The 21,888-nt window shown below is 42.3% G+C and overlaps 1 protein-coding gene across 3 annotated transcripts in view; it reads left to right on the plus strand.

Moving 5' to 3' along the window:
* The window catches only part of mvb12ba (multivesicular body subunit 12Ba), a 43,279-nt gene that overhangs the window by 2,717 nt on the left and 18,674 nt on the right, over nucleotides 1-21,888 (plus strand). For all 3 annotated transcript variants that reach the window (XM_029710489.1, XM_029710488.1, XM_029710490.1), the window contains exons 2-3: nucleotides 7,597-7,719; nucleotides 21,666-21,773. In XM_029710489.1, coding sequence (XP_029566349.1) covers nucleotides 7,609-7,719; nucleotides 21,666-21,773 — 219 coding nt within the window. In that variant the 5' untranslated portion in view covers nucleotides 7,597-7,608. The remainder of the gene's footprint in view (nucleotides 1-7,596; nucleotides 7,720-21,665; nucleotides 21,774-21,888) is intronic.

Consider the following 21,888-nt stretch of genomic DNA (forward strand, 5'->3'; position numbering starts at 1 on the left):
TAGGCACATGCTTGTGTGTACGACTATGATGTCCGGCTTCTCCTGGTTCTGTGAATGAGTGAGTTAACTGGTTGTACAGTAGCCTAATATATCTGTGTCACTGTCAGGTTGCTCTGACTCTAGCCTGTCACCATCAGCTGCTTCAACTCCAGTGACTTGGGGGGGGGGGGGGGGGGGGTTCTGTCCCCTCCTAAACCTGTGGTATACATTTCACATCAGTCATTCCCTTTGCCTCAAACTGCTTCTGTTTACCTCACCGAGTTGACACAGCCCCTTTATGTCAGTTGTTTTGGCAAGGGAGCCGGGTAGCCAAGGAGATGCCAGGCGGGAGGGCCCGGTTGCCTAGGTAGCCTCCAGAGTGTTGCCTGCTCCGTGCAAACTCCAAAGAGTTCAGCTCTCATTAATATGCTGCTATGTTTTGATGTCCCCCAAGTCTCAATATTCAGCCCACTTAAAAAGAGAGGACAAAGGAGAAAATCCAACATAAATAAAGTATGTGAAATCCTATTGCCTGGAATGACAGCAGGGGGGGGGGGGGGGGGGGGGGGGGGGGTGTGAAGTACTACCATAGTCATGCAGTAGGCTTGTGCATCTGGAAACTGCTTTGACAACTGACATAAAATAAACCTAGCCAAGTGATCACAGTTCTTCTCCCTACATTCTCTTTTCCCTCCGTTACGTGTCTCAGTCAGTTTGGATCGGACCACTCCCTCTACAAACCCAAGCTCCCATTAGGTCTACAGAAATGATGGGATACACAAACTAAACTGTAGACGAGCTACATTTCTACCAAATCACCACAGCTTTAACTCCAATTAAGAATGTACTGGTTGATCAAAGTAGGGAAATAGGTGTTCTAACTAAGAGTTGCAGTTTGTGAATATTTTTGGCATTTTTTTTTTGCAAACTGCTCTAGTGTTGGGCGTTTTCAGAGTAGGTGACAACCCCCCCCCCCCCCCCCCCCCCCCCCTCTAAACCTAGACAGGTTCCAGACTGAAATATGCAGCAAAAATGTTTTGAAGGCAAATACCGTTTTCATTGGTCAAGGAGCCTACTTTGTTTCATGTTTAACAAAAGACTGCCCACCAAGACTAAACTCACAAATCAAACACAGGGCAAAAGAAACCACCAAATGTGGTTATCTACTGATTTTAAAAGGGGATTAATTCTTGCTTTCTGATACTGTTTTTGTCTCAACTCTCATTTATGAAGGCTAATAACAACCTGTTGAAAAGTGAGTAAACGGTACACAGTGATATTGATGAGGAAGACACACTTGTTTCAGTAGCGCGAGTCGCAGCTCAAATGGCACATGCAGTCCTTCATTTAGCAAATGACCTCAACTCACAATGGCTGCATATCAACTGCAATGATTTCTGTAATCAGTGTATTTTCCCCCCCCAACAGTTAACCACGATGCACACAGAGAACTTTATATCTGTGGCAGATAACTAGAAAGATGCATATCCCCTCTTACTAACGTTACAGTGTTGTTGCGTTAGGTAGACCTATTTGTTGACATTTTTTCCCTTTACGATGATGATGATCGGGACCTGTTCGCAGGGCTTTAAATGAAAAATAAATATTGGGAGCAATGATGCTCCTAACTTAGTTATGAAAACCACATGAAATTTAGGAGAAACAGAAAATATATATTTTAATTGATTGAGATACAGCCTATATGAATTCGATCTAGGCTACTTTTACAGCACGTGTTGTGCCCCAAAAACGAATATGTAACACTTAAAAAATATATTAGTTTACTATAAAAGCCTGCCCACCAAGATTAAACTCACAAAAAGTATATTTGTTTACTATAAAAGCTAAAATGTTGATACGGATGTCTGTCATTGAAATGTCATATTAGGTTTCTACATTGTATAAAAGCACTATTTTTCCTATTGTGATGCAGGTCATTGAAAATTGAACACTGTCCCTTTTTAAAAAAGCTTGTTTGTGAGTGATGACATGCAAGAGATCAGTCATTCATTCATTGCTATGATCATTGATCTCCTGAAGAAGCAATCCCCTTTCCCTTCTCTGTGTGCCCCCAGATGTTTGGATACACTGGTAAAGTAGCTAGGTTGTTAGCTAGCTAGCCAACGAGGTAACGTGACTGAACAAAGTTTAAATAAATGGTTAACAAAGTCGATGGGGCGAGTAGCTTTTCTTAACTGCATTGTTGGTTAATAAGGGCTTGTAAGTACGCATTTCACTGTAACCTGTTGGATTCGACTCATGTGACAAATACAATTAGATTTTTTTAGAAAGGCCCATGACATGGTTTATGAATGTAAAATAAACTTAAACGGGAGGCAATGGCCAGTATAATTGGCTGAACGGCCAATGTGTATTATTTTTTAACATTACTATTAAAATACACTAGTACTCGTATAGGAATGGGTAACTGTTTACAAGTTGCTAGCTACCCCGTAAAGCCATCACCGAAAACCACATTATTTTTCTTCTGTGGTATGTACCTGTTCTTCAAAGGGCTCTGGCTGGACTGAAGATGAAGGGAACAAAATGTAAGTATGCAGCGTCCGTCTCGCAACGCAGCCTTCAACCTCCGTTGCGTTTCCACTCAGTTGTGGACGTCGCCATTGAAATGCAGGACATCCGACGCAACGAAATGGAGTGCCTACGGGCGTCAGTACTCCCAAAATAAAACTCCTGGTCGCCCAGGAGTATATTTTATCGTACTTTAGAGCCCTGTCTGTTAGTGGTAGTTGTGTGATATCGGCACTGTTTTAAATGTGGGGAGAGATGAAACTTTTTAACGTTTAAACCGTCACACCCATACTGCCAGGTCAGGTTCTCCATTCCATGTCCTATCTGGGAATCAGTGGAACCCTTTTTTTTGCTGCGCTGTTGGAGGCAGTGTTCTTTGCAATCTCTAATTCTTTACAAAGCAATCTGATTCTGTTTGTTATTAAGGAGGCCAGGTTACCCTTTTTACCTCCTGAATCATTTCTGTCCAGAGCATTGGAATCAGCTTTTCCTTAATACATGTCATGACCAATGTTGTTTCTCCAACAATCCGTGTAGCCTAACATTTTTGTCTTGTTTGTTAACTAGCATTTTGATCACGTTTGCTTTCAGGTAGACATCAGTGAAATCCTGCTGGTCTTGTCTATGAGGCAGTGGTAAATAGTCATAATCACGCCACATCTTCTCTGTGAAACTGAGCTCTTCTCTGCTGACAAGGTCAAAACTAGTATCCTGTCCCCTCCTACTCATATTTGTTGCACTGTTGTGTCTGCAACTGGTGAGATGTTCAAACATGTTCAGGTGCTGTTTGGCTCTAGTGGATTAGGTACCTGTCTGGAACAGGGGATTGATTGTTCTATTCGTTGTTTCTGAGGTGCTGTCGAAGTTTTATTTTGTTGTATGAGGTCAGATTAGGAATGAGGCTGTGGGATTCTGTGGTCTGCACAGAGGAAGGGCGCAGTTTGTGTAAGGGCCTCAGTGATCTATTTGTCAGTGCGGACTGTTGAGGCCAAAGATTTATATGATTTTTGGATCAAATTTCTCTCGGTTTGATACCTGTCTTTTGCAGTCTGCTGAATTGAGGAGAAGCAGAGAGAATAGTGTGATCCAAATATTTTTTTGGTAGTTTTTATCGTTTCAGAATGCTTTCGAAGTGACTTCAGAAAGTATGCACAGCACACCCATTGCCTTTTTCTACATTTTGTTGTTTTACAGGCTGAATTTAAAATTGATTACATTTAGATTTGTCACTGGCTGGCCTACACACAATACCCCCATAACGTCAAAGTAGAGGTTTTCAAAATTCGTACAAATTAATTAGAAATTAAAAGCCTTTGATGTCTTGAGTCAATAAGTATTCAATCCCTTTGTTATGGCAAGTCTAAATAAGTTGAGGAGTAAACATGTGCTTACCAAGTGATATAAGTTGCAGGCCAATAATAGTGTTAAACATGATTTTGACTACCTCATCTTTGTACCCCACACATATGTAAGGTAAGGTCGAGCAGTGAATTTCAAGCACAGATTCAACAACAAAGACCAAGGAGGTTTTCCAATGCCTCGCAAAGAAGGGCACCTATTGGTAGATGGGTAAAAAATAAAAAGCAGACATTGAATATCCCTTTGAGCATGGTGAAGTTATTAATTACACTTTGGATGATGTATCAAAACACCCAGTCACTACAAATATGCATGCATCCTTCCTAACTCAGTTGCCAGAGAGGAAGGAAACCGCTCCAGTAATTCACTGTGAGGCCAATGGTGACTTTAAAACAGTTACTGAGTTTAATGGCTGTGATAGGAAAACAATTAGGATGGATCAACAACATTATAGTTAAACCACAATACTAACCTAATTGACAGAGTGAAAAGAAGGAAACTTATACAGGATAAAAAATATTCCAAAACATCCATCCTGTTTGCAACAAGGCACTAAAGTAATACTGCAGAAAATGTGGCAAAGCATTTCACTTTCTGTCCTGAATACAAAGTGTTATCTTTGGGGCAAATACAACACATTACTGAGTACCACTCTCCATATTTTCAAGCATAGTGGTGGCTGCATCATGTTATGGGTATGCTTTTAATTGTTAAGGACTGGGGAGCTTTTCAGGATAAAAAAGAAACATAATAGAGCTTAGCACAGGCTAAATCCTAGAGGAAAACCAGGTTCAGTCTGCTTTCCACCAGACACTGGGAGATGAATTCACCTCTCAGCAGTACAATAACCAGGTTCAGTCTGCTTTCCACTAGACACTGGGAGATGAATTCACCTCTCAGCAGTACAGTAACCAGGTTCAGTCTGCTTTCCACTAGACACTGGGAGATGAATTCACCTCTCAGCAGTACAATAACCAGGTTCAGTCTGCTTTCCACCAGACACTGGGAGATGAATTCACCTCTCAGCAGGACAATAACCAGGTTCAGTCTGCTTTCCACCAGACACTGGGAGATGAATTCACCTCTCAGCAGGACAATAACCAGGTTCAGTCTGCTTTCCACCAGACACTGGGAGATGAATTCACCTCTCAGCAGGACAATAACCAGGTTCAGTCTGCTTTCCACCAGACACTGGGAGATGAATTCACCTTTCAGCAGTACAATAACCTAAAACATAAGGCCAAATCGACACTGGAGTTGCTTACCAAGAAGACAGTGAATGTTCCTGGGTGTCTCAGTTACAGTTTTGACTTAAATCTGCTTGAAAATATATGGCAATACTTGAAAATCGTTGTCTAGCAATGATCAACAATCAATTTTGACAGAGCTTGAAGAATTTTGAAAATAATAATGGGTAAATATTGTACAATCCATTGCTGCCAAACGTGATTCTAAATATGTTCACTCTGTCATTATGGGGTATTGTGTGTAGATGGGTGAGAAACAAAAATCTATTTTAATACAATCAGGCTGTAACATAACAATGTGGAATAAGTCAATAAGGGTGTAAACACTTTCTGAAGGCACTGTATAATGAGTCACTGCCTGGTGTAACAGTAGGCTAATTCCAATCCCTTTAAAACGTCTTAGGGATAGGGGGCAGTATTTTCACGTCCGGATGAAAAACGTGCCCAAATTAAACTGCCTGCTACTTGGGCCCAGAAGGTAGGATATGCATATTATTATATTAGTAGATTTGGATAGAAAACATTGAAGTTTCTAAAACTGTTTGAATGACGTCTGTGAATATAACAGAACTCATATGGCAGGCAAAAACCTGAGAAAAATCCAACCAGGAAGTGGAAAATCTGAGGCTTGTAGTTTTTCGAGTGGTTCCCTATCCAACATAGTGTTAACGGGATCATGTTTCACTTCCTAAGGCTTCCACTAATGTCAACAGTCTTTAGAACCTTGTTTCATGCTTTTACTGTGACTGGGGAGAGAACAAGAGCTGACTCAACCAGGTGTCCCAGGATAAGGCATGAGTTCAGTCACGCGCGCAGCCTTGGGAGCGAGCTGAGTTCATCTTCATTCCTAAAGAGAAAGGAATCGTCCGGTTGGAATTTTATTGAAGATTTATGTTAAAAACATCCTAAAGATTGATTCTATACATCGTTTGACATGATTCTACAAACTGTAGTATAACCTTTTTGACTTTTCGTCTGGACTTAGCAAGCGCGCGCCTGGAATAGTGAACCTAACATGCAAACAAAATGGAGGTATTTGGACATAAAGATGAACTTTATCGAACAAAACAAACATTTATTGTTGAACTGAGATTCCTGGGAGTGCATTCTGATGAAGATCATCAAAGGTAAGTGAATATTTATCATACTATTTCAGAGTTTTGTTGACTCCAACATGGCGGGTGTCTGTTTGGCTTGCTGTTGTTGTCTGAGCGCCGTACTCAGATTATTGCAAAGTGTGCTTTCGCCGTGAAGCTTTTTTGAAATCTGACACAGCGGTTGCATTAAGGAGAAGTGTATCTATAATTCTGTGCATAACACCTGTATATTTTGTCAAAGTTTATGATAAGTATTTCTGTAAATTGATGTGGCTCTCTGCAAAATCACCGGTGGTTTTGGAGGCAAAACATTACTGAACATTATGCGCCAGTGTAAACTGAGATTTTTGGATATAAATATTAACTTTATCGAACAAAACATGCATGTATTGTGTAACATGAAGTCCTATGAGTGCCATCTGATGAAGATAATCAAAGGTTAGTGATTCATTTTAGCTGTATTTCTGTTTTTTGTGACGCCTCTCCTTGCTTGGAAAATGGCTGTGTTTTTTCTTGTTTAGGTGCTGTCCTAACATAATCTAATGCTATGCTTTCACCGTAAAGCCTTTTTGAAATCGGACACGGTGGTTGGATTAAGGAGAATCTTATCTTTAAAATGGTGTATAATACTTGTATGTGTGAGAAATTTGAATTATGAGATTTTTGTTGTTTTGAATTTGGCGCTCTGCTATTTCACTGGCTGTTGTCAAATCGATCCCGCTATGGGATTCGCGTGTTAAGGGGTCTCTATAAGAGGTTTTAATGTAAGATGGGATCATCATTCTATGAACCTGCTGGCTCAACACTCCAAAAGTAGGCTATTTTGGTTTAGTTTTATTAACTTGCCTCTTGGTAATTTATTCTGGGGTTGATCTTCATAATGGTAATGGCAGGTAGACTGACTCGGGCCATGTTTCAGCTTCCTGGGCCCAGATTCACAAAACCTTCTTAAGAAGAAATGTATATATTTTTTTATAATTTTATTTAAAAATTGTCTTTGGATGTGATTTAACCATTGACATGGACGTCACATTTTAGTTCTCTTATGAATAATTGTAAAATTGAGAGTAGAAACAGAAGGTAATTCTGGAAAATACAAAGACTGCCTATTTTAAAAGCTAGGAAAACATTTTATGAGTAGCTCGTTACATGTTTCATAATTTTTAAAGTAGCCCTCATGCTAGAAAAGGTTGGAGATCCCTTGCTATAATCTTTAACCACAGACAGTGTGTCTTGCTATCAGTCATTAGCACTGGGTCCATAACCATAGACCTGTGTTTAGGGGCAACTTTTTACATTAGACCTGTTTTCGCTTAACTTTTTCAACCCAATCAGACCGTTCTAGAGGCACTGAACCCTAGCTGTGTTTCTTCCTTCCCCAGAACTCTCCCACGATGCCTGAGGTTCGGGAACTTTCAGACGCACTGCCGGAGTTGCCCATGGACCCCATCACTGGCGTGGGGGTGGTGGCCTCGCGAAACAGAGCGCCTACCGGCTATGATGTGGTGAGTACATCAAGGAGGTGCAGGACTCAGGAAAGATCAAATCAGCCTGTTTGATGAAGGATTAGCCACACAAGCTATTCTTGATGTTGGCATGTGATGTTAATCACCCATTTATTGCGTTGATTCTTACACTGATGTAGGCTTATACAGTTGAAGTCAGAAGTTTTACATACACTTAGGTTGGAGACGTTAAAACTCGTTTTTCAACCACTCCACAAATTTCTTGTTAACAAACTATAGTTTTGGCAAGTCGGTTAGGACATGCACTTTGTGCATGACACAAGTAATTTTTCCAACAATTGTTTACAGACAGATTATTTCACTTATAATTCACTGTATCACAATTCCAGTGGGTCAGAAGTTTACATACACTAAGTTGACTGTGCCTTTAAACAGCTTGGAAAATTCCAGAAAATGATGTCATGGCTTTAGAAGCTTCTGATAGGCTAATTGACATCATTTGAGTCAATTGGAGGTGTACCTGTGGATGTATTTCAAGGCCTACCTTCAAACTCAGTGCCTCTTTGCTTGACATCATGGGAAAATCAAAAGAAATCAGCCAAGAAAATTGTAAACCTCCACAAGTCTGGTTCATCCTTGGGAGCAATTTCCAAACGCCTGAAGGTACCACGTTCATCTGTACAAACAATAGTACGCAAGTATAAATACCATGGGACCACGCAGCCGTCATACCGCTCAGGAAGGAGACGCGTTCTGTCTCCTAGAGATTAATGTACTTTAGTGCGAAAAGTGCAAATCAGTCCCAGAACAACAGCAAAGGACCTTGTGAAGATGCTGGTGGAAACAGGTACAAAAGTATCTATATCCACAGTAAAATGAGTTCTATATCGACATAACCTGAAAGGCCGCTCAGCAAGGAAGAAGCCACTGCTCCAAAACCGCCATAAAAAAGTCAAGACTACGGTTTGCAACTGCACATGGGGACGAAGATCATACCTTTTTGAGAAATGTGTCCTCTGGTTTGATGAAACAAAAATAGAACTGTTTGGCCATACTGACCATCGTTATGTTTGGAGGAAAAAGGGGGAGGCTTGCAAGCCGAAGAACACCATCCCAACCGTGAAGGACGGGGGTGGCAGCATCATGTTGTGGGGGTGCTTTGCTGCAGGAGGGACTGTTGCACTTCACAAAATAGATGGCATCATAAGGAAGGGAAGTTATGTGGATATATTGAAGCAACATCTCAATACATCAGTCAGGAAGTTAAAGCTTGGTCGCAAATGGGTCTTCCAAATGGACAATGACCCCAAGCATACTTCCAAAGTTGTGGCAAAATGGCTTAAGGACAACAAAGTCAAGGTATTGGAGTGGCCATCACAAAGCCCTGACCTGTGGGCAGAACTGAAAAAGCGTGTGTGAGCAAGGAGCTCTACAAACCTGACTCTGTTACACCAGCTCTGTCAGGCGGAATGAGCCAAAATTCACCGAACTTATTATAGGAAGCTTGTGGAAGGCTTCCCGAAATGTTTGACCCAAGTTAAGCAATTTTAAAGGCAATACTAATTGAGTGTATGTAAACTTCTGACCCACTGGGAATGTGATGAAAGAAATAAAAGCTGAAATAAATAATTCTCTCTACTATTATTCTGACATTTCACATTCTTAAAATAAAGTGGTGATCCTAACTGAACTGAGACAGGGAATTTTTACTAGGATTAAATGTCAGTAATTGTGAAAAATGGACTTTAAATGTATTTGGCTAAGGTGTATGTAAACTTCCGACTTCAACTGTAAGTAGGGATGTAACAATTCACAGATTTTTCCCCCAATGTTTAAGATGCAAGTGCATCGGATCCCAAACCAATGCAAATGTAGAATGCATTGGTCAGAAATTAGATTCAAACTTAATGGCACCGGAGTGGATGGCTGACATTTTACGTGCTCCAAATCCAAATAGTTGTTTGTAACTTATTTTGTATTGTCATTTTATTTTAATCATTTTTTTTAGTTTATTTGGTAAATATTTTCTTAACTCTTCTTGAACTGCACTGTTGGTTAAGGACTTGTAGTAAGTAAGCATTTCACGTTAAGGTCTACACTTGTTGTATTCGGCGTCTGTGACAAAGTTTGATTTGATTTATCTTTTTTTTTTTTTTTAGCAATTATATTCTTTCTGGCTTCTGAATCTTTTATGATAACTGATGTGTCCTCTCTCCTTCGGTGTCAAACTGCATGTACCTGTCTTAAGTCATTAGTCTACAAATAGTTTTACATGCTGAACAACCCCAGGCAATATCAGTAGCCTTGTCAAACTGTGCACTGTCTCCCCAGCTTTGCACGCTGACCAACACGAGGTAGGAGTCTGTTCCTGATCCTGCACATCTTCAAATGGCTTGTGTGGTATTGGGCTTTATTAGTTGAGTGACAACTTTTTGTGATTTGCTAGGTTGTTATCTATGCGCTGTTGAATTTGTTCAAAGTAAGGTACCGGAGATAACTCATCTGGCTGTACCTGCTGAACGTTGCATACAATTGCCTGACGACGACAGACGGGGGTGAATTCCAAAGTTGTGGCTTTGTCATAGCTAATTTGTAAACAATAAATATTGCTACATTACTATCCTAAACACTTAATCTGCAAAAATGACAAGTTAATTAGTGAGTGCTGGTGATTTCAGAAACAAAAATATGCTACATTTGCCCCCCTTTAATCTGATAGTGGTAGTGGGGTGTTAGATGTCTCCATTATGGCTCTAATCTGATAGTGGTAGTGGGGTGGTAGATGTCTCCATTATGGCTCTAATCTGATAGTGGTAGTGGGGTGTTAGATGTCTCCATTATGGCTCTAATCTGATAGTGGTAGTGGGGTGTTAGATGTCTCCATTATGGCTCTAATCTGATAGTGGTAGTGGGGTGGTAGATGTCTCCATTATGGCTCTAATCTGATAGTGGTAGTGGGGTGGTAGATGTCTCCATTATGGCTCTAATCTGATAGTGGTAGTGGGGTGGTAGATGTCTAGTCTCCATTATGGCTCTAATCTGATAGTGGTAGTGGGGTGGTAGATGTCTAGTCTCCATTATGGCTCTAATCTGATAGTGGTAGTGGGGTGGTGACTAGACAGGCTCTAATCTGATAGTGGTCTCCATTATGGCTCTAATCTGATAGTGGTAGTGGGGTGGTAGATGTCTCCATTATGGCTCTAATCTGGTAGTGGGTGGTAGATGTCTAGTCTCCTTTATGGCTCTAATCTGATAGTGGTAGTGGGGTGGTAGATGTCTAGTCTCCATTATGGCTCTAATCTGATAGTGGTAGTGGGGTGGTGACTAGACAGGCTCTAATCTGATAGTGGTCTCCATTATGGCTCTAATCTGATAGTGGTAGTGGGGTGGTAGATGTCTCCATTATGGCTCTAATCTGATAGTGGTAGTGGGGTGGTAGATGTCTCCATTATGGCTCTAATCTGGTAGTGGGTGGTAGATGTCTAGTCTCCTTTATGGCTCTAATCTGATAGTGGTAGTGGGGTGGTAGATGTCTAGTCTCCATTATGGCTCTAATCTGATAGTGGTAGTGGGGTGGTGACTAGACAGGCTCTAATCTGATAGTGGTCTCCATTATGGCTCTAATCTGATAGTGGTAGATGTCTAGTCTCCTTTATGGCTCTAATCTGATAGTGGTAGTGGGGTGGTAGATGTCTAGTCTCCATTATGGCTCTAATCTAATCTGATAGTGGTAGTGGGGTGGTAGATGTCTCCATTATGGCTCTAATCTGATAGTGGTAGTGGGGTGGTAGATGTCTCCATTATGGCTCTAATCTGGTAGTGGGTGGTAGATGTCTAGTCTCCTTTAAGGCTCTAATCTGATAGTGGTAGTGGGATGGTAGATGTCTCCATTATGGCTCTAATCTGATAGTGGTAGATGTCTAGTCTCCATTATGGCTCTAATCTGGTAGTGGGGTGGTAGATGTCTAGTCTCCCTTATGGCTCTAATCTGATAGTGGTAGATGTCTAGTCTCCATTATGGCTCTAATCTGGTAGTGGTAGATGTCTAGTCTCCATTATGGCTCTAATCTGGTAGTGGTAGATGTCTAGTCTCCATTATGGCTCTAATCTGGTAGTGGTAGATGTCTAGTCTCCATTATGGCTTTAATCTGGTAGTGGTAGATGTCTAGTCTCCCTTATGGCTCTAATCTGGTAGTGGTAGATGTCTAGTCTCCCTTATGGCTCTAATCTGGTAGTGGGGTGGTAGATGTCTAGTCTCCATTATGGCTCTAATCTGGTAGTGGGGTGGTAGATGTCTAGTCTCCATTATGGCTCTAATCTGGTAGTGGGGTGGTAGATGTCTAGTCTCCATTATGGCTCTAATCTGGTAGTGGGGTGGTAGATGTCTAGTCTCCATTATGGCTCTAATCTGGTAGTGGGGTGGTAGATGTCTAGTCTCCATTATGGCTCTAATCTGGTAGTGGGGTGGTAGATGTCTAGTCTCCATTATGGCTCTAATCTGGTAGTGGGGTGGTAGATGTCTAGTCTCCATTATGGCTCTAATCTGGTAGTGGGGTGGTAGATGTCTAGTCTCCATTATGGCTCTAATCTGGTAGTGGGGTGGTAGATGTCTAGTCTCCATTATGGCTCTAATCTGGTAGTGGGGTGGTAGATGTCTAGTCTCCATTATGGCTCTAATCTGATAGTGGTAGATGCCAAGTCTCCCGTATGGCTCAGCTCAGGTGCCTACACACACACACACACACACACACACACACACACAGACACAGACACAGACACAGACACAGACACAGACACAGACACACACACACACACACACACACACACACACACACAGAGAGAGAGAGAAGTCAGCTCAGACGATCCAGCTCATGAGCTCCATCAGCAACAAATGTTAGTGTGTCGTTAATTGCACCGACTCGTTTCAAACTAAAATGTATGGTTCCTGTATTTTATCTAGATACGTATTGAATCATCTGGAAAGGGAACGATGCACATCCCTAGGCCTAGTTGTACTTTTGAATGTGAAACAACATCCTGCAGTTTGAGTCTCCTTGAGTGTTGCAGCCTTATGTTTATGATTCAGAAGGTGGCCATCTTGTTAGCCTGTTGAAGTCCTCTAGGCCTCCACACGGCAGTAACCTCTCGGCTGTGCCTCATCCTTTCTGCTGGCACCCAGAGGACCTAGGCCTAACTCATAGTGTGCCCAAGTTGAACTTTGCAGGTGCAAGTTTACATGGACACAGGCTCACAGTGAAGGGTGGATGGGCTGCAGAAGGTCTAGCCCTGTGCCACTGGCACTTGGAAAGGCAGGAGTTTGTTTGTGAACTCAGCAAAGCTCAAACCAAACACCGGACTAGCGTAGGCTGGAGGGCATCTCCATCGCATGCCTTCCTTCACCAACAACAATGATATCTCCTTCTCCCTGGGTATGGAGAAATTTATAAGAAAATTGACTGTTAGATTTCAGTGCAGCCTTTGATATTATTGACCATAACCTGTTGAAAAAAAAAAAAGTATGACTTTTCAACCTCTGCCATATCATGGATTCAGAGCTATCTATCCAATAGAACTGTTTTTTTTTTTGTAATGGAAACTTCTCTAATGTCAAACATGTAAAGTGTGGTGTACCGCAGGGCAGCTCTCTAGGCCCTCTATTCTGTGTGTCCATGTATTCTGATGATGCAACCATATACGCATCAGCAACCACAGCTAATGAAGTCACTGAAACCCTTAACAAAGAGTTGCAGTCTGTTTTGGAATGGGTGGCCAGTAATAAACTGGTCCTGAACATCTCTAAAACTAATAGCATTGTATTTGGTACAAATCATTCCTTAAGTGCGAGACCTCAGCTGAATCTGGTAATGAATGGTGTGGCTTTTGAACAAGTTGAGGAGACTAAATTACTTGGTATTACCTTAGATTGTAAACTGTCATGGTCAAAACATATAGATTCAATGGTTGTAAAGATGGGGAGTCTGTCGGTACTAAAGAGATGCTCAACTTTTTTGACACCACGTTCCGAAAAGCAAGTCCTGCAGGCTCTAGTGTTGTCTTATCTTGATTATTGTCCAGTCATGTGGTCTAGTGCTGCAAGGAAAGACCGACATTAGTTAACCTCTCTAGGGTAGGGGGCAGTATTTTCACGGCCGGATGAAAAACGTACCCAAATTAAACGGCCTACTACTCGGGCCCAGGAACTAGAATATGCATATTATTAGTAGATTTGGATAGAAAACACTCTGAAGTTTCTAAAACTGTTTGAATGTTGTCTGTGAGTATAACAGAACTCATATGGCAGGCAAAAACCTGAGAAAAATCTAACCAGGAAGTGAGAATTCTGGTGCTTGTAGTCCTTTCAAGTCATTGCCTATTGAACACACAGTGACTTAGGGTTCATTTTGCACTTCCTAAGGCTTCCACTAGATGTCAACAGTCTTTAGAAAGTTGTTTGAGGCGTCTATGATGAACAGAGAACAAACAGAGGAAGTTGGAAGTTGTTGACTCAGGAAGGTACTGGCGTTCATTGGTGCACATTCACGTGAGAGTTAGCTGTGTTCCAAAACGTTTTTCGAGACATTGCAATCGTTCGGATGGAATATTATTGAAGTTCTAAGTGATAAAAGCCCTAAAGATTGATGCTATACAACGTTTGACATGTTTGAACGAACGTAAATATAACTTTTTTTACTTTTTGTCGTGACATTTTCTGCGTGCTTCCTACACTTGGAGTAGCTTACTGAACGCTCTAACAACAAGGAGCTATTTGGACATAAATTATGGACTTTATCGAACAAAGCAACATTTATTGTGGACCTGGGAATCCCTGGAAGTGCCTTCTGATGATCATCAAAGGTAAGTGAATATTTCTAATGCTATTTATGATTTTAGATGACTCCAAAATGGCGGGTATCTGTATCGCCTAGTGTATTTTTCTGAGCGCAGTACTCAGATTATAGCAGAGTGCTTTCCTCGTGAAGCTTTTTTGAAATCTGTCACAGCGTTTGCATAAAGGAGATGTTCATCTATAATTCTTTGAATAACAGTTTAATATTTTATCAACGTTTATGGTAAGTATTTTTGTAAATTGTTGTGCTGATTCACCAGCAGTATTGGAGGAAAAATATTTTCTGAACATCACGCGCCAATGTAAAATGGGGTTTATGGATATAAATATGAACTTGATCGAACAAAAAATGCATGTATTGTGTAACATGATGTCCTAGGAGTGCCATCTGATGAAGATTGTCAAAGGTTAGTGCATCATTTTAGCTGGTTTTCTGGTTTTTGTGACGCCTGTCCTTGCTAGAAAAATGGCTGTGTGCTTTTTCTTGTATTGGAACTGTCCTAACATAATCTAACTTTATGTTTCGCCATAAAGCCTTTTTGAAATCGGACAATGTGGTTACATTAAGGAGACGTGTACCTTTTTTTTAAAAAATGGTGTAAAATAGTCCTTTGTTTGAGAACTTTGAATTATGACATTTTGTGGTTTTTTGAATTTGGCGCTCTGATTTTTCACTGGCTGTTGAATAGTGTGAACCGTGGCTAGCGTCCCACCTGCTCAAGAGAGGTTAAGCTGCAGCTGGCCCAGAACAGAGTGCCACGTTTTGCTCTTCATTGTAATCAGAGGGCTGATATAAATACTATGCATGCCAGTCTCTCTGGCTAAGAGTTGAGGAGAGACTGACAGCATCACTTATTTTTATAAGAAACATTGTGTTGAAAATCCCTAATTGTTTGCATAGTCAACTTACACACAGCTCTGACACACACACTTATCCCACCAGACATGCCACCAGGGGTCTTTTCACAGTCCCCAAATCCAGAACAAATTCAAGAAAATGTACAGTATTATATAGAGCCCTTATTGCATGGAACTTCCTTCCATCTTATATTGCTCAGCTGAACAGCAAACAGGGTTTTTAAAAAAACAGATAAAGCAACATCTCACGGCACAACGCCTCTCCCCTATTTGACCTAGATAGTCTGTGTGTATACATTGATATGTAGGCTACGTGTGCCTTTAAAAAAAATGTTGTATGTAGTTCTGTTCTTGTCTATTAATTATCTGTATTATGTCATGTTTTGTGTGGACCCCAGGAAGAGTTGCTGCTACTTTTGCAACCGGTAATGGGGATCCAAATAAAATACCAATATGGAAACTAAATTCAGCGTTCTGCACTTCTGTAACTATTGACAAGTTAGTTTCTGTTCTGAATACATATGAAAGTCACATCGTCAAACATTCCTTATACTCCTTGAGTGCTCTCCAGCCTCGTTCCATGAGTGCTCTCCAGCCTCGTTCCATGAGTGCTCTCCAGCCTCGTTCCATGAGTGCTCTCCAGCCTCGTTCCATGAGTGCTCTCCAGCCTCGTTCCATGAGTGCTCTCCAGCCTCGTTCCATGAGTGCTCTCCAGCCTCGTTCCATGAGTGCTCTCCAGCCTCGTTCCATGAGTGCTCTCCAGCCTCGTTCCATGAGTGCTCTCCAGCCTCGTTCCATGAGTGCTCTCCAGCACAATTGACAAGGTAAAATGTAACTGCGAGTAACGGCACCAAGTAGCGTTATACTAGAAAGTGATGACGTTCTCCCACACTTTGTTTTGATGTTTGCAGCTATGGGAATACTGAGAAGAGCAAGACTTCACTACTCATTTCAGCAGAGGTAGTTATCATGTCTTTTTAATCCATGGGAATGTGGCATAAGTTTCTTCTCGACAACATGTGTTCACAGGAAGCTGATTTGATCATAATCGATTATCATAGTCCCTGAGAGGACGTACTAACATCTGAAGTAAGCAGAGAGAACTCGTCTGGTCCCTGACGGGACTTAAATACTTCATTCTATTTCCATTACTTTTAAAGACAATTTCGAAGTAAGTATTTGGATATTATTGTTAAAATATTGGAATGTATTTGGAAATATACTTGGAAAGTATTGGCATGTATTTAAAAAAATACTCAAATACACAGACAGGTGTAAATATTTGTATTTGAAAATACATCTTCCATGCATTTTTGTTTACTCAAGTCTGTTTGGTCCTAGGGGTATTTGAGATGTGGGCTATTTGTACCCAGGTCTGTTTGGTCCAAGGGATGAGATGTAGGGATAGGATTAAGTAATCCTTCTACCCCCCCCCCCCCCCCCCCCCCCAAAAGAAAAGATATAGATGTACTATTGTAAAGTGGTTGTTCCACTGGATATCATAAGGTGAATGCACCAATTTGTAAGTCGCTCTGGATAAGAGCGTCTGCTAAATGATGTAAATGTACAGTGGCTATACATTTTTATCTACAAATAGGTGCCCTTCTTTGCAAGGCATTGGAAAACCTCCCTGGTCGTTTTGTTTGAAATTCACTGCTCGACTGAGGAACCTTACAGATAATTGCATGTGTGGGGTAAAGAGATGAGGTAGTCATTAAAAAATCATGCAGAAATCTATTATTACACACAGAGTGAGTCCTTACATCTTATTATGTGACTCGTTTAGCAAGGTTTTACTCCTAGGCGTGCCATAACAAAGGGGTTGAATATTTAATGACTCAAGACATTTCAGATTTTACATTTTTTATTTGTAAAAATTATGGGGTATTGTGTGTAGGGCCAGTGACATCTCAATTTAATCCATTTTAAATTCAGGCTGTCAATTATCAATTATCATTAAAGTCAATTATCTGTAATGTTCCTCAGTCGAGCTGTGAATAATATTTTTTTTAATTTTTACCCCCTTTTCTCCCCAATTTCCATTTCGTCTCATCGCTGTAACTCCCCAATGGGCTCGGGAAGCGAAGGTCGAATCATGCGTCGTCCGAAACATGACCCGCCAAACCGCTCTTCTTATCACCCGCCTGCTTAACCGGAAGCCAACTACACCAATGTGTCGGAGGAAACACTGTTCAACTGAGCCTGCAGACGCCCGGCCTGCCACAAGGAGTCGCTAGAGCGCGATGAGCCAAGCAAGTAAAACCCCACCGGCCAAACCCTCCCCTAACCCGGATGACGCTGGACCAATTGTGCGCGACCTTATGGTGCATCTTATTTGCAACAAGGCATTAAAGTAATACTGCAAAAAATGTGGCAAAGCAATGGTTGTCTCGCGATGATCAACATTCAATTTGACAGAACTTGAAGAATTTTGAAAATAATTGCAAATGTTGCTGAATCCAGGTGTGGAAAGCTCTTAGACTTACCCAGAAAGACTCACAGCTGTAATCGCTGCCAAAGTTGCTTCTACAAAGTATTGACTCAGGGGTGTGAATACTTAATAAATTTGATTTTTTTTTTAAATAATAAATTAAATACAAATTTGTTTACATTCTTGTTAATGAGCATTTCTTCTTTGCCAAGATAATCCATCCACCTGACAGGTGTGGCATATCAAGAAGCTGATTAAACAGCATGATCATTACACAGGTGTACCTTGTGCTGGGGGACAATAAAAGGCCACTCTAAAATGTGCAGTTTTGTCACACTGCTACAGATGTCTCAAGTTTTGAGGGAGGGTGCAATTGGCATGCTGGCTGATGTCCACCAGAGTTGTTGCCAGATAATTTAATGTTCATTTAACCACCAACGTTGTTTTAGAAAATTTGGCAGTATGTCCATCCGGCCTCACAACCACAGACTACGTGTGTATGCCGTCGTGTGGGTGAGTGGTTTGCTGATGTCAATGTTGTGAACAGAGTGCCCCATGGTGGAGGTGGGGTTATGGTATTGGCAGGCATAAGCTACGGACAACGAACACAATTGCATTTTATCGATGGCAATTTGAATGCACAGAAATACCATGACGTGATCCTGAGGCTTTTGTGAGACCTTCAGTTTGTGACCAACAGATGCATAGCTGTATTTCCAGTCATGTGAAATCCATAGATTAGGGCCTAATTTATTTATTTCAATTGACTGATTTCCTCATATGAACTGTAACTCAGTATAATCTTTGAAATTGTTGCATGTTGCGTTTTTTTTGTTCAGCATATTTGAAGATACTTTAAAATATGCATACTTAAAATACATTTTTGATTTGGCCACATTTTTCGAAAATAGTCAGACAAAGTAAGTACAAATACTTAAGCTAAATATGCTGGTTTAGTGCCTAATGGTAAACAGTAGGCCTAGAAATTCCTGTCATGTGACAGGATATACAGTAGCCTAGATATTGAGAGGGACTGAGAAACATGGAGAAGACCACACTTTGAATTAAATGCGTTATCCTGAAATATTCCTCAGTTGTCAGTTCTGGTCCATTCTTTGAATATTGTGATTGTTGTTTTGTTTGGCCTTCCGGCTCTCCATACCTGGGCAGAGATCTAACAAAGCTCCTAGTCTCGGAAGCTGGCATTTGGCTAGCGCTTTTAGTGTGGACACTTCACCTAGATAGTCTAGTCATGTTGACTTGTTATTGATTTTTCAACTTCGTTCCGCCGAGCTTCTTTGAAAGCAGCTGGATGAATTTGCATACAGCTAGTCTATTGCATTCAAGTCATAGTTGTGAACGTCGCCTGTGTACAATGGGATTGGCATAGTCTTTACTTCACTCATAGTGTCTGCGGCTACAGCTCTGCAAAACACCACACTAGTTTAGTTGTTCAGGGTTGGATTTTACCTCTGAATACCCACAATTCTATCTAATTATATTATCAGGACTACAGGAATTTGTTATTTCTGTATTGGCGCGTTTGCCCCCATCAAACTTACTTATTAGCAGCACAGGCTATTTGTTCAAGGGCACACACACCATACTTGTTCAGCATGGTCCTTCAGGTGTACTCATTCCAAACTGCTCAATGACCCTTCCATGACCCCTGAACAGAGGTTACATATACAGCACAACAGAGGGCCGGCTGAGCATATCAACCCCCCCCCAAATATACACAGACACACAGGGTGGCGTCCCTCCAGACTAGTGCCCAGTCCGTGTCAGGGTGGTGTGCCCAGTCCGTGTCAGGGTGGTGTGCCTCCAGACTAGTGCCCAGTCCGTGTCAGGGTGGGGTGCCTCCAGACTAGTGCCCAGTCCGTGTCAGGGTGGCGTCCCTCCAGACTAGTGCCCAGTCCGTGTCAGGGTGGCGTCCCTCCAGACTAGTGCCCAGTCCGTGTCAGGGTGGCGTCCCTCCAGACTAGTGCCCAGTCCGTGTCAGGGTGGTGTGCCCAGTCCGTGTCAGGGTGGCGTCCCTCCAGACTAGTGCCCAGTCCGTGTCAGGGTGGGGTGCCTCCAGACTAGTGCCCAGCCCGTGTCAGGGTGGCGTCCCTCCAGACTAGTGCCCAGCCCGTGTCAGGGTGGTGTGCCTCCAGACTAGTGCCCAGTCCGTGTCAGGGTGGTGTGCCTCCAGACTAGTGCCCAGTCCGTGTCAGGGTGGCGTCCCTCCAGACTAGTGCCCAGTCCGTGTCAGGGTGGCGTCCCTCCAGACTAGTGCCCAGTCCGTGTCAGGGTGGTGTGCCTCCAGACTAGTGCCCACTCCGTGTCAGGGTGGTGTGCCTCCAGACTAGTGCCCAGTCCGTGTCAGGGTGGTGTGCCCAGTCCGTGTCAGGGTGGGGTGCCTCCAGACTAGTGCCCAGTCCGTGTCAGGGTGGGGTGCCTCCAGACTAGTGCCCAGTCCGTGTCAGGGTGGTGTGCCTCCAGACTAGTGCCCAGTCCGTGTCAGGGTGGTGTGACCCCCACTTCTCTTTGTCACGAGTACCCCTCATCCTTAATCTTACACTGGATCTCTCCCATGGGCCCTCAACAGGATGTGGTGTGCACTGACCCTGGAAAAGAGGCTGAGAAAAATGTCTCGTACGTTTCCTAAACCCCAGGCACTTTCTCTAGCCACACCCTACCTTCAAACCCCAGGCACTTTCTCTAGCCACACCCTACCTTCAAACCCCAGGCACTTTCTCTAGCCACACCCTACCTTCAAACCCCAGGCACTTTTTCTAGCCACACCCTACCTTCAAACCCCAGGCACTTTTTCTAGCCACACCCTACCTTCAAACCCCAGGCACTTTTTCTAGCCACACCCTACCTTCAAACCCCAGGCACTTTCTCTAGCCACACCCTACCTTCAAACCCCAGGCACTTTCTCTAGCCACACCCTACCTTCAAACCCCAGGCACTTTCTCTAGCCACACCCTACCTTCAAACCCCAGGCACTTTCTCCATTTCCATTTATGGTCTTTGCCAGTTGGGGTTGGTAGGATTTCATCCATAACTGTCTCTCTCCATCAAACTCATTTTAGGAAGAGGAGTTCCCACATAAGGAACATTCAAAGCTAAGCACAACCCCCCCCCCCAACTCCCCAACCAAAGTTTTTTTTTTTATCTCTCTGTGGTAGAGAAAATATCATTGTAGAGGCTTTGCTGACCTCTGGTCTGACAGGGAATCTACATTTTCACTGATAGCCAAGTATAAACACGTCCCTCTTAACTCAATTATACATCAGTGGGATGGAAGTGGCTTCCAAACCAGCCTTGGTGGACCACAGAATTCCTGTTGCCACGGAGAAACCCAAGAATGTGTTGCTTTGCGTGAGGGTCGCTTATCCTGCAGTTTTTTTTTCTTCTTCTCTCTATCAAGTGAACAGGCACTGCTGGATTGGCCGGATACAGGCATTAAATGGAGAAGACCTACTCACATGACTAGTGGTGTAACACCCCAATATCCCACAGGTTCAAATGTCCTCGGAGTTACTGAGCGGTGGATCCCTCAATTCCTGTTTGCTTAATCCATCTTTTTTTTTTTTTTTGCATGAGTTTAATGTCACTGTTTAGTATTGTTTTCACCTCTTCAAGTGTTGTGTTTTGACAATAGGTGTCTTTTTCAGTCTGGAACTTTAAGTAGAAAACTGTAATTTTCTGTCTCCAAGCTTGACCTGACCTCGTGTCAATCAGCCAGTAAAATCCTTTTATTTGCCAGCATCAACAGATTCATCACCATCTCCCTCAATGTTGATAGGTCCACACTGACTAGCGACGCCCCTCTGAGTGTCTATCCCTCTCAACCAACAGGTGTCCCAAACAACAGATGGCCTTGACGCTGACTTGTGGAAAGACGGTCTGTTCAAATCCAAGGTGACGCGCTACCTCTGTTTCACCAGGGTCTTCTCTAAAGAAAACGTAAGTGATGAAAGTCGATGTACATTAATGATACCACACTGCCACTCTAATGCACACTGTGATGAAAATCTGTGTTCCTGAATGGTTTGTCTACTAAATCAAATCACATTTTATT

This window comes from Salmo trutta, chromosome 23 (genome assembly GCF_901001165.1).
Source record: "Salmo trutta chromosome 23, fSalTru1.1, whole genome shotgun sequence".
Taxonomy (NCBI): domain Eukaryota; kingdom Metazoa; phylum Chordata; class Actinopteri; order Salmoniformes; family Salmonidae; genus Salmo; species Salmo trutta.